At 53.0% G+C, this 13310-nt stretch overlaps 1 protein-coding gene across 1 annotated transcript in view; it reads left to right on the forward strand.

Moving 5' to 3' along the window:
- The window catches only part of LOC110144231 (epididymis-specific alpha-mannosidase-like), a 42281-nt gene that overhangs the window by 15569 nt on the left and 13402 nt on the right, over positions 1-13310 (forward strand). The window contains exons 7-11 of the mRNA XM_070458150.1: positions 1073-1271; positions 5185-5372; positions 6451-6589; positions 7915-8048; positions 9874-10148. Coding sequence (XP_070314251.1) covers positions 1073-1271; positions 5185-5372; positions 6451-6589; positions 7915-8048; positions 9874-10148 — 935 coding nt within the window. The remainder of the gene's footprint in view (positions 1-1072; positions 1272-5184; positions 5373-6450; positions 6590-7914; positions 8049-9873; positions 10149-13310) is intronic.

Raw genomic sequence — 13310 nt, forward strand, 5'->3', positions numbered from 1 at the left:
TTCCTCTTCAATATTTGGTAGAAATCTTCTTGAAATCTGATCTTTTGTTTCTTGGGAGGTATTTGAAAACTAGTTTAATTTTGTTACTAGTATTCTATCTGTTCATACTTCCTGTGTACGTGTATTAGTCACTCAGTCGTGTCCAACTCTATGTGACCCTATGGACTGTAGCCCGCCAGGCTCCTCTGCCCATAGGATTCTCCAGGCAAGAATACTGGAGTGAATTGCCATACTCTTCTCCAGTTCATACTTGCTATTTATTCATTGTCACTTTGGCAGCACATATACTAAAATTGGAACCATACTTCCTATTTATTCATAATTTAGTCTTGGTAGATTACATATTTCCAGAAATTTATTAATTTTTTGACGACCATCTTAGGGTAATATTTTTTTTTCCATTTATTTTTATTAGTTGGAGGCTAATTACTTTACATCATTGCAGTAGTTTTTGTCATACATTGAAATGAATTAGCCATGGATTTACATGTATTCCCCATCCCTGTCCCCCCTCCCACCTCCCTCTCCACCCGATCCCTCTGGGTCTTCCCAGTGCACCAGGCCCGAGCACTTGTCTCATGCACTTAGGGTAATATTAAGGTAAGTGTATTAGAGCAAGCTATTCTAATTTTTATTCATCATAATTATCTTATTATAATTAATGTGATTGATAATTAGTAATAGTGCTGATTTAAGAAAGTGGAATCAATCAGGCACAGGAAAACAGCCACCTGATCTCACTTAAATGTGGAATCTTTAAAAGCCAAACTCAGAGAAGAAGATATGAAAGTTTGTGGTTGCACAGGGAGGATTGAGAAGGTTGGAGGAATGGGGAAATGTGGTGAAAAGGTGGAATCCTGGAGCTAGAGGATAAACAAGCATTGGAGATATAATATAAAAAAGGAGAGAGAAACAGAGAGAGGCAGAGAGAAACATCTAGAGTACAGGGCTTGGGAGCTGGTTTGGGAACTTGTGGCCCACTAAGGAGAATGGGAGAGAGCTGAAGAGGAACTCACCCTGTTTAGTTTGCGCTCTGTTTCCAGAAGTGCAGGGTGTTGCTTCTGGCCCACAGGGATGCGACAGTCAGTTCTTCAATGCCTCGGCGCAATTTGCCAACATGGACCATCTAATGAACCACATCAACAGCCTCACACCCAATACTGGTGTCTTCTTGGAGTACGCCACACTGAGCGACTACTTCCAAGCCATACACTCTAAACATATGTCATGGAAAGTCCGAAACCAACACGACTTCCTGCCCTATTCCTCAGGTATGTGACTCTGGGGACTGAGGTGGTGATTCGGTGCCAGGCAGGTACGAGGCTCCCCCAACTCAGCGTCTGTGCAGCCCTGTGCTCGGAGCCTGCTAGAGGTACTGGGGCAGAGATGGCCCCTACCCCACCTACCTGACTCATAGAGACACACAGCCTGCTTCCCACCACACTGAGCCTCTCACCATTGTCCACACACAGCGGGTTCCTGCCTCTATGCCTTTAACTACAGTGCTACCTGAAAGAGTGCCCTATTGGCACCTTCTTTTCCTGCAAATCCTAATAGTCTTGCAGCGTCACCTCCTCCAGGAAGCCTTTCCTGACTTCAAGGCTAGATCACTTGGCCCCTCCTTGCCCCAGGGCCCCAGTTTTCTTCCATTACCACCTAGTCATTATTGGGGGACCTTGTCTCCCTCCAGCCTGTGTCCCAGAGGCCAGGACTGGTCTGGCTGCAGACAGCACAGTCTAAGTTATTTCAAGGTTGTGGGGTGAGCCTTCTGCCTGGGTACATGCATGACATGGTTCTGTCCCATGTCAGTAAAACAGGGGAAGCATTAATCTTGCTTAGTCCATCACGTGTCAAAACAAAGTGGAACAAAAAGATGTTTTAGCCTAGTAAGTGGTCCAGAAGCACTCAGCAGATGTAGCTTCCGGCGTCAACTCTGTCTTGTGTTGGATCAAAACCTAGACGTGATCCAGGCAGTGCCTGCTGAGGAAGCCAGTTTAGGGCCTTAAGTACCCTGAATGAAGCCCAGCATTAACACCTGTCTCAGGACAAGCCACACTCACACCTCTTGCTGACCGTTCTCCTGCTGACCCAGCTCCCCTGTCTGCAAGCCAGGCAGGAATGATCCACACACAGCGTCACGCTGAGCAGGAGAGGCAGAAATACCCTCCACACCCTGGTTCAGGCCCTGCTCAGGGCATCAGTAGGGAATGGGGCTGTCCAAATTGTTGAACCATCTAATACCTCCACTGCATAAAATATGAGCGCTTTTGAAGGATCCTTGTTGCCTTGCTCCCCATTTTCCCAGAAGGAGAAGCCGAGGTCTGGGGAGTGAGAGAGGAAAGGGCCCCGGTCAGCTTTAGCCAGGACATCCCAGAGACAAATCAGGCCCTGCCTCCAGCCAGCTTTGCCCAGCCCCAGGTCCATGCTGGGATCACTCAGCTGGAGAGGCCCTTGTGGAAGGGACAGAGGAGACGGGAGGCTATCCACACGGGACAGGCAGGCAAGCCAGGCTCACAGGGGCATCCTCCAGCTGAACATTCACCATGGGGCCAGGGTCCCTGGAGCTAGGTCTATCCGGGCCTGTCCGCTGCCCGCCCTCACCACTGGGCAGGCATGGTGCCTCAGGAGGCTGGCCCCACACGGTGACTCAGATGCTCACCTGGGTTTAGATCACAGCTCCTCGCCTCATGGGCTGGGTTGCTTCCAGTAAGTGATGTCACCGCTCTGAGCCCCCGTTTGGTTATCAGTGAAGTGGGGCCCAGGAGGACTGGAGGGACACCGACATGGCAGTTCAACCATAAATACTTCTCATCTCCTTCCTTTGCAAAGAGACATCAGGATGGGTCCCCACCACGAGGGGTTGGTTCCGGGTTGGGTGCTGCCCTGACTCCCCCAGACCTGGGTTGGTAGTGCCTCTTGGGCCTTGGCCTCTCATCTGAGTGGTGAGAAGGGGAAACTGCTTAGCTCTCAGGACACTTCCCAGGAACCTCAGATTAGGAGAGGACTGGCTTCTGGTGTGTCTTCCCTGGTAGCTCAGCTGGTAAAGAATTCACACACAGCAATGTGTGACTTGAACACACACACACACACCTGCAATGCAGGAGACCCTGGTTTGATTCCTGGGACGGGCAGATCCCCTGGAGAAGGGATAGGCTACCCACTCCAGTATTCCTGGGCTTCCCTGCTGTCTTAGACAGTAAAGAATGAGCCTGCAGTGCGGGAGACCTGGGTTGGATCCCTGGGTTGGGAAGATCCCCTGGAGAAGGAAATGGCTACATTCTAGCCTGGAGAATTCCATGGACAGAGGAGCCTGGTGGGCTGGTGTAGGTGGGAGGAGCTGCATGGATGTGGGCAGGGCTCCACCCCAGGTGGAAGTGGATGCTCTATGTGGGTCTGGTTACACTTGAGGTGGGAGGGGATACCAGGATGTAGGCGGGGTTATGTTAGGTTGGAGGGAGAAGCCTGTGGGAAAGTGGCTTCATCCAGGTGGAGGGGATGCAGAGAAGTCCAGTGGATGTGGAGGTGGGTGGGGGTGGCTACGTAACTTCCTCCTGGAGGTGTGTTGGTCACTCAGTCCTGTTTGTGACTCTATAGACTGTAGCCCGCCAGGCTCCTCTGTGCATGGAATTCTCCAGGCAAGAATCCTGGGGTGGGTTGCCATTTCCCTTTCCGCTTGCTGGAGGAAGCACCATTTAATCAGAGGCTGGACATCACAGAGGAGGTTTGGGCCCTGATCTGAGGGCTGTGGGATCTTGTCAGCTTTGGTCAGTTGGTGCCGAGCTTAGAGCTGAGGCTGTGGAGAGGCTGTGCCTGACCTGTACACACTCATCGCGGGGGAGGAGCTGTGGAGGACCCTTGCATCTGTGACCCTTCCCCAGGCCAGGCGGCTACCCCTCCTGGTCTGAGCCAGGTCCTTTGAGGGAAGCACAGGGAATAGGCGCACAGCTCAGCCTGGGAGGCTTCCCTTGTAGCTCAGATGGTAAAGAACCTGCCTGCATGCAGGAGACCTGGGTTCGATTCCTGGGTCAGGAAGATCCCCTGGAGAAGGAAATGGCAACCCACTCCAGTATTCTTGCCTGGAGAATTCCATGGACAGAGGAGCCTGGTAGGCCACAGTCCATGGGGTTGCAAGAGTCGGACACGACTTAGCAACTAAACCACCAAGCCACCACCAGCCTGGGGAGGAGGCAGGAAGCAGAAATAGCAGGGAACAGTGAGCCACCTGCTGAGACACAGCCTGTCCCCAAGGTGCTCGGCCTCCGTCCTCCCACCCCCCACCTTGTCCTGTCAGTCAGGGTCAGGACAGTGTCTACCAGGCTCTCTCAGCTGCCACCACCTCTCCTGCCCCTCCCCGCAGGCAGCCAGAGGGACCCCGCTGAAATGCAGGCCGGTCCAGGCTCCTAGTCACCCTAGAAGTGACACACACAGGGGCTGCCAGCATTCCAGGCACTTCTGTGGGTCCTGTCCTTTTGGCCCTCGTCCCACTCCCTCCTCCCCTCAAGTCCTCCAAGCCCTTTGCCCACAGGCTTTCCCAGGGTCCCAGCTCACGCTGAGGAGGGCAGGACAACCCACTCCAGTATTCTTGCCTGGAGAATCCCATGGACAGAGGAGCCTGGCGGGCTGCAGTCCATAGGGTCGCATAGGGTTGGACACGACTGAAATGGCTTAGCACCCACAGGCTCACACTGAGATTCATGTCTCCATCATTCCTGTCACCTCAGTATCCAGGCCTCTCCAGGCCTGGCCCAGACCAGCCAGACCTTCCCATCTACCCAGGCCTTTCAGGGGTCTTGGGCTTTTGCTGGCCTAGTTGGTGTAGGGGCCCTGAAAGTGAAAGTGAAGTTGCTCAGTCATGTCCAACTCTTTGCGACCCTGTGGACTATAGCCTACCAGGTTCCTCCGTCCATGGGATTCTCCAGGCAAGGATGCTGGAATGGGTTGCCATTTCCTTCTCCAGGGATCTTCCCGACCCAGGGATCAAACCCGAGTCTCCCGCATTGCAGGCAGATGCTTTACCGTCTGAGCTACCAGGGAAGCCCTGAGATCAATGCCTATCCTGGGTTGTCTCCCAGGTTATCCAGGCAGACCTTTCACTGGCCGAATCATCCTCAGCCCTTCCCAGACTAGGGCTCAGAGGCCTCCGTGGGCAGGGCCTCACACCCATTACTGGTCTTATTCTCCTAGATGTGCTTCATTCCTGGACTGGGTTCTACGCCTCCCGAAGTGGGCTCAAGGGGCTGGCGCGGCGAGCCAGCGCTCTGCTCTACGCCGGGGAGTCCATGTTCACACGCTTCATGTTGGCTCCCCACCGGTCCCTGGACCCGGCCTGGGCCCTGCAGTGGCTCCAGCAGCTCCGCTGGGCGGTCTCCGAGGTAACACCACACCTCTCCATGGCAGGAACAGGATCGGACCCTCCTGGGTGTGTTCATCCCCCTCCCTAGGCCACCACCTAGGCTGGTTCCCGGTCACTACAGGTCCATCTGACAGATGAGAACAGTGAGGTCATCCTGGGTCCCGGGACCCATGCACGATGAAGCTGCATTAAGGCTAGGTCCCCAGACGTCCCCCTGGTGGCTTCAGTGAGCTTTAGAATCAGACCCACCCGGAGGGTAAAGGGCGGAGTGGGGCAGTATTGGTGCCCAGCCGTCCTCTGCAGGTTCAATCTCAGCTGAGCTGTGTGGCCTCAGGCAAGTGACTTTGCCTCTCTGAGCCCAGTTCACTCCCTGGACAATGTCTACCTAGGAAGGCGGCGGCCCACTGAATGGGATAACATACCCAGTACATAACCCTGTGGGCTTTGTGGCTGCTACAGAGGAAGTTGTTCACTAATTTCCATCTCACTTGTCCCCCACTGTCCAGATGTGGAAACTGAGATCTAAGAAGTTCTATAACTTGTGTCTTCATCCAGTCAGAAATGGGCTGCACTGACCATGACTTTCATCATCACCCAAAGGGAATTAACAGCTGGCAGGACTAGTCACTGTGTGTAGTGGGGGGTGAAGCAGATTGACTTATGCATCCCCTGGAGTGGCCAGAAATGTCACTTCACCCCATGGTGACTCAGGTTCTCTTCTGTGAAGAAGAGGTAGTCCCACCCCTACTCAGTGCAGACAAGTTCAAGGTCACGTATGGAGTGGGTCTGAAGCAGGTTAGCAGCACTTGTGGGATGACTAGGCCTGGCAGGTGAAGCTGGGGGTGGAAGTGGCGGAGGGGGGGTTGCTTCCAGAAGTCTGTTCTTTGTCCCAGGTCAGGGATTCAGATCAAGGTAAACAAAAGTTGGGCAAGTCCATCAGCCTCTCTGACCTCAGTTTTCTCTTCTGTAAAGTGGGAGGAACCCGCACCTTCTCCATTAGCACCTGCTGCAAAGGTGCCCAGTGGGTGCCAGGAGAGCAGGTGCGGAGCAGGGGCAGGTCCTGACCCCACTCCTTCCGGCTCTGGCGGGGGGCCCAGGTCCAGGACCATTACGCCATCACGGGGACTCACACCCCCAACGTGAGAGACATGTTTGAGGAGCACCTGAGCACCGGGATGCAGGGGGTACGCAAGCTGATGGCCTCCATCATCCAGGACAGGTCCCCGGTCCTCTCCGGTAAGCATGCCCCCGGTGGTGGATCCTGAGGCCTGGCAGGGTCCCCATCCCTTTCTAAGAAGAGAACCTCGAGGTCTTTGGAGACGCCTGTTCCACTGGGCTTCAAACGCCGAGTCCCAATCCCAGATGTGGCTCTTACTTTCATCAGGAAGTTGGCAAGGGGCAGTCACTTCTCTGAGCCTCTGTTTCTTCTCTGTGAACAAAGAAGGGGCGATGTGACAACTAGAGGGAGGAATAAATGCTAACATGGTCCCTCCCGAGCTCAGCTTGGGGCCACATCATGTCAAGGCCACCATTTGACCAGCCTGTGTGACTATGACAGTTTCACATGGGAAAAGTGACTGATCAGGCCATTTGCCTGAAGCTGACGGGCTTCATCCCTGCAAATCCTGGGCACAGACAAGTTGGTCTCCCTGGGCAGGCACCAGGCCTGCCACACCTTCCGCAGGGGTCCGCACTCAGCCTGCTCTCTGTCACCATGCCCTTCCCCCTCTGGCCTTGCTGCTCCGCCCTCCCCTCTGTGTCTGCGCACAATCCCATCCTGCCTTCACACCTGGGAAAGGCCCCGGGGACCACGGGTGCAGCAGACAGGCCCCTGCCCACAGAGACTGGGATTGGGAGGGGAAGACAATCTCAGAAAGAGAGCGAGAACTGGGGTCCGATTCAGTGCTGGTGGGACCTTCCGTTGCCATGAGCTAGGAGGGCAGCTCCCCGGGCAAGGGGTAGGTGGGGACCCCAGAAAGGCATTCTGCCATAGGAGCTGCCCGGGCAGAGGCCAGGGGCTGGAAAGTGTGGGTGTTCAGGGATCAAGGAGTCATCGGAAAGGACAGAACCTACAACACGTGGTGGGGGTTGGGGGTGGCGTATGGAGTGGAAGGGGTATCCAGGTCCGTATCACAGGGGCCTCCAGTGCTGAACTAGGTGATTGAACGTGACCCTCCAAGCTCCAGAGAATTCTCCACCCCTCCTTCGCCAAGTGCTTTGGAGCCAGGCCTTAGGAGATGGGTCACCTTGTGCAGATAATTCACCTTTGAGGGCCTCACCGTCCTCACCAGGAAAGTGGGCTGACAGGGAGAGATGGGTGAGGATTTCATGGGCCCTCAGCTTCTGGAGGGCCACCCCCCCACTCCTGCGCTTGGGAATCAGGATGATAGTATGAACAGTTTAGAGGGGGCTGCATGTCTGATCCCAAGTTTCGGCCTGTCCCTCTCACCTAGGATCTGCAGGGCCGGTCTCACTGGCCTCAGTTTCCCTTGTTCTGAGGGGCATCCAGATGTATGGAGTATGTCAGGTGGCAGCAGTAACCACCTCTTGTCTGTATGCAGGCCCAGAGCCTGAGGGACATCGTGCCGTGGTCTACAATCCCCTGGCATGGACAGTCACCACCATCGTCACCCTGACTGTGGACTTCCCCGAGGTCAACCTCACAGATGAGACAGGCAACCCCGTGACTGCACAGGTATGGGTGGGAATCCTGCCTCATCTGCACCTGTGGTTGCTGTCTCTGATCCAGGCAGGGACCCCTAAAAGTGGGAAACTTTGACATGATCATGAAATAACTCTGCTATCACCATAATGGGGCACTTGTCCATTAGGGTCAGTGAGATCCACCCATGGGACTGACCCTGGGCTTTGGGCATCTGACATGACCAGAAGTCCCTTCTTCTGTCGCCTCCTTGGAACGTCTCCAGGTGATCTAAGCTGCATGGGAAGCTTCACCTCCTGCCTCTCCTTGGGAATATATATTCTCATATAAATTTCTGGGCTTCCCCGGTGGCTCAGCAGTAAAGAATCTGCCTGCAATGCAGGAGCCTCAGAAGATGTGGGTTCGATCCCTGGGTTGGGAAGATCCCCTGGAGGAGGGCATGGCAACCTATTCCAGTATTCTTGCCTGAGGAATCCTATGGACAGTGGAGCCTGGCTGGCTACAGTCCATAGGGTTGCAAAGAGATGGACATGATGGAAATGAATTAGCACACACGCTCGTAAATTTCCACCTTGTGTGGAAGGGCATAAAGGATCTTAAAGGTGGATCGTTATGGATGTGCCATGTTAGGGGCTGAGCCCAAGCTGCCTCTTTCTGCAACACCCACATCCAGTGTGAGTGTGTGGTCCCTCCTCACCTCCATCCACAACCAGGACTGAAAGTGGTTTTAGAGGGTGCCCTACGTATCCCCAGCCAATCCTTCCTTGCAGAGATGATAGAGGTACTGCCATCACTTGGCCATTCAGTAAACACTTCCAAACGCCTATCTGGGATGTGGCCTCAAGCTGAGTATGGGACGTTGGAGTCACTTGGGGTTCAGGGAGCAGACACAGAAATGGACAATTAAGATACAGAATGATGACCACGAACCAGCACTTAGCTGAGACACAGGAGGAAGATCCTCTCACTTTGATGGAGGAGGGAAGGATATTGTTTGAGAAGACCCAACACCCAACATCCCCTCTCCCCACCTGAAGGCAATACCCACTAAGAATAAATGCATTTAATATTATTGAACACTTACGGCATGTCAGGGTTATGCTAAGTGCTGGAGAAACTTTAATAAGCAATCAGACAAAAGTCCCTGCCCTTAGGGGTCTAGTATTCTAGCAGGGGGATCCAAGTAGGAAACAAAATTAGAATGCAGAGAATGTGACAGATGATAACTGTAGTGAAGGTAAGTTTTCAGGACAGTTTGAGGGGTATGCGTGGGAACATCATGTCTGCTTTAGTTCATAGAACAACCAGGCTGGAGGTGGTGAGAAGGAACATGAGCTTGTTAATTGGCCCCCTCCACAAAACCCTCAGCAGCCCAGAGATGGGACCTGTTCCCTGGAGAGTGAGGGGGCTCCCTACATGGATCCAGAGTCCTCATCCCATCCCTAAATCAGATAACTTGGAGATGGGGAAAATCCTGAAAACCTCCCTCCTCCAGGAAATTGGAGGATGAAGAGACAAGAGAGCTCCCTCCAAAGAGGAGGCCCTCCAGGTCAAGGGAACAGTGTGAGCAAAGGCTCAGAGGCAGGAACCAGCAGGGAGAGTTGCAAAGGAGGGATGTTGGTTTTTCAGCCCCCAAAGAAGAAGGGAAGGAGGGAGAAGGGGCTGGGCTAGGACCCTGTTGAGCAGAGAGGATGCAGGAGAGGAGCCCAGCTCAGCCCATTGATGAATGACCCTGCTGTCCCCGTAGGGAGTGAGCACTCCATCCAGGAGATGTATCAGCCCAGGGTTGCTAAGGAAACTGAGATGTCTTCCCCCCACGTGACATCCATCATGTGATCCTGTCCCTCTGGACTTGCAGGTACAGAACTCAAAGGAGATGCCATCTGCCTATGACCTGCTTGTGCTGACCACCATCCCAGGACTCAGCTACCGGTATTACATCATCAGGCCCACGAGGAGGGCCCAGAAGGACACTCAAGAGACTGGGGCCTCCGTGGGCAGCACCAACCACTTTGACCGCAGACCCAGGAAAAATCATAGGCAAGTGGTCAGGCGCCTGGTGCACGTGGAGAATGACTGCTACACCGTGTTCCTGGACAAGGACACCAACCTGATGCACAGCATCTGGGAGAGGTGAGATGCAGCCATTGCTGCCTCTGAGGCCAGGAGTGTCCTAGGACCTAGGCAAGTAGGGCCTCACCTGGTTCTCCATTTCCCCAGCTGTATGTCAAGGATTTGATGGTGGTGAAGCCCCTTGCTGTGTAACAAGGTTTATTTCTAGGTGTGTGAGTCTTGTTGTTGCTATTTAATTGCTCAGTCATGTCCAATGCTTTATGACCCCATGGACTGCAGTACACCAGGCTTCCCTGTCCTTCACTCTCTCCCGGAGTTTGCTCAAATTCATGTCCATTGAGTCAACGATGCCATCCAACCATCTCATCCCGTCATCCCCTCTCCTCCTGCCTTCAATCTTCCCCAGCATCGGGTCTTTTCCAATGACTCAGCTCTTTGCATCAGGTGGCCAAAGTATTAGACCTTCAACTTCAGCATCAGTCCTTCCAATGAATATTCAGGGCTGATTTCCTTTAGGATTGACTGGTCTGATGGCTGACAAACCTAGACAGCGTATTAAAAAGCAGAGACATCACTTGGCCAACAAAGGTCTGTAGAGTCAAAGCTATGGTTTTTCCAGTAACCATGTATGGATGTATGAGTTGGACTATAGAGAAGGCTGAGTGCTGAAGAATTGATGCTTTTGAACTGTGGTGCTGGAGAAGTGTGTGAGACTGGGCCAGGTCAAGAAAACCTTTTGTGAACTTATACATTCCAAAGATGTTGGTCCACCAGGAATAAAAAAGAGGGGAAGAGGGTTTGCAAAGTTCACCACAGAGAAGGTGTAGCCGTTGTAAAATTTTCTAAAATTGAGAGACACAGAAAACCCATCCATCCACCAACCCTCCCATCCATCCACCAACCCTCCCATCCATCCATCCACTCACCACACATTCATCTTTGCACCCACCCCTCCACATCTCCATCCACCCTTCCATCTATCTATCCATTCACTCATGTAGTCATTTACCAGGGGTCATTTGTTTACAGCGGAGAGGGCAGCTAAGCTGCAGGAAAGTTGGCTCCCAGAGTCTTGGAGCCACCTTTGTCCACCCTCAGTTCCCATCCCAGGCAGTTTTCATTCCTCCTCAGCCGCCTCTTCCAACACACCCACTTCCGCTTCCTCCTGTGACCTCCTCACAGGAAGAAGACTCAGGGGAACAGGAAGTGTGGGAGGAGCACCGGCTAGAAAGTGAAGTGAAGGAAAGAGAGGCAACGGGCCAGACTGCAGGGGAGGGAGATGGGGTGTCGACGTGAGAAAGGCGTGCGTCACCTGGAGGTCAGCCCCCTCAGCTGTCAGCAGCTCTGCAAGCTCAGACCAGGACTGGCCTCCAAGGGGGCTCATGGGAAGTTCTGTCCTTCAGTCAGTCCACAGGGACATCTTGGGAGGGCATGAGGCAGGCAGGGAGGGCAGAGTGCAGCCAGCATGGGAGGTCAGCAGAGGGTGTTGGGGGGGCAGCAGAAACGGGGTACAACCCCAGCACATGTGAGCCTCTTTCCCTGGTCAGGCAGGGAAAGGGGAAGCCTGCAGGCCGGCTTTGGGCTCCGTCATCACTCGGGCCCCACGCCCCTTCTGGAACGCCCCTACAGGGCCGCTCCAGCTCCCCATCCCTTTCTGCCCACCCACGGGTGCCCCACACCCAAGCCACATCCCCGCGCAGCCGTTCCCCGGAGCGTCCTGCTGTCCGTCTGCCTCACCCCTGTGTGTCTTCAGGTGCTTTGGGCTCAGGTGAGGGAAGGTGTGCTTCTTACTGGGCTCCCTCACCCCCCAGGAAGGGTACAGCCAGCACCTGCCACACAGCCAGAGAGGGCAGCCTGTTGGAATAGAGAGAGGGCGGCTGAGAGGAGGCTTGGCAGGGACGAGACCGCCAGAGCCAGGCCTGAGGCCTTGAAGTCTGGAGGGAATCCATCGGTCAGACGAGAGGACAGTGGTTCCTTAGAAGAACCTGCCTGTGCAAAGGCCTGAGGGGGGCAGCCACTATGTGCACAGACCACTGCAGGCCCAGCTTGCTGGAGCAGGGCCTTTGTTCTGTCATATATGACAAGCGTGTGGATATATTTCACATACCATACAAGTCACCACATTACAGTGTACATGCATATGCAATTTTGTGTGCCCACAGAGTTGTGCCATAAGGGTGGTGTCATCTGCATGTCTGAGGTTATTGATATTTTGCCCAGCAATCTTGATTCCAGCTTGTGCTTCCTCCAACCCAGCATTTCTCGTGATGTACTCTGCATAAAAGTTAAATAAGCATGGAGACAATATACAGCCTGGATGTACTCCTTTTCCTATTTGGAACCAGTCTGTTTTTCCATGTCCAGTTCTAACTGTTGCTTCCTGACCTGCACACAGGTTTCTCAAGAGGCAGGTCAGGTGGTCTTGTATGCCCATCTCTTTCAGAATTTTCCACAGTTTACTGTGATTCACAGTCAAAGGCTTTGGCATAGTCAATAAAGCAGAAATAGATGTTTTTCTTGAACTCTCTTGCTTTTTTGATGATCCAGCGGATGTTGGCAATTTGATCTCTGGTTCCTCTGCCTTTTCTAAAACCAGCTTGAACATCTAGAAGTTCACAGTTCACATATTGCTGAAGCCTGGCTTGGAGAATTTTGAGCATTACTTTACTAGCATGTGAGATGAGTACAATTGTGCAGTAGTTTGAGCATTCTTTGGCATTGCCTTTCTTTGAGATTAGAATGAAAATTGACCTTTTCTAGTCCTGTGGTCACTGCTGAGTTTTCCAAATTTGGTGACATATTGAGTGCAGCACTTTCACAGCATCATCTTTCAGGATTTGAAATAGCTCAACTGGAATTCCATCACCTTCACTAGCTTTGTTCGTAGTGATGCTTCCTAAGGCCCACTTGACTTCGCATTCCAGGATGTCTGGCTCTAGGTGAGTGATCACACCATCATGATTATCTGGGTCGTGAAGATCTTTTTTGTACAGTTTTTCTGTGTATTCTTGCCACCTCTTGTTAATACCTTCTGCTTCTGTTAGGCCCATACCATTTCTGCCCTTTATTGAGCCCATCCTTGCATGAAACCTATCCCTTAGATATGCAGGTGACACCACCCTTACGGCAGAAAGTGAAGAAGAACTAAATAGGCTCTTGAGGAAAGTGAAAGAGGAAAGTGAAAATGTTGGCTTAAAGCTCAACATTCAGAAAACTAAGATC

This window comes from Odocoileus virginianus, chromosome 29, assembly GCF_023699985.2.
Source record: "Odocoileus virginianus isolate 20LAN1187 ecotype Illinois chromosome 29, Ovbor_1.2, whole genome shotgun sequence".
NCBI lineage: Eukaryota > Metazoa > Chordata > Mammalia > Artiodactyla > Cervidae > Odocoileus > Odocoileus virginianus.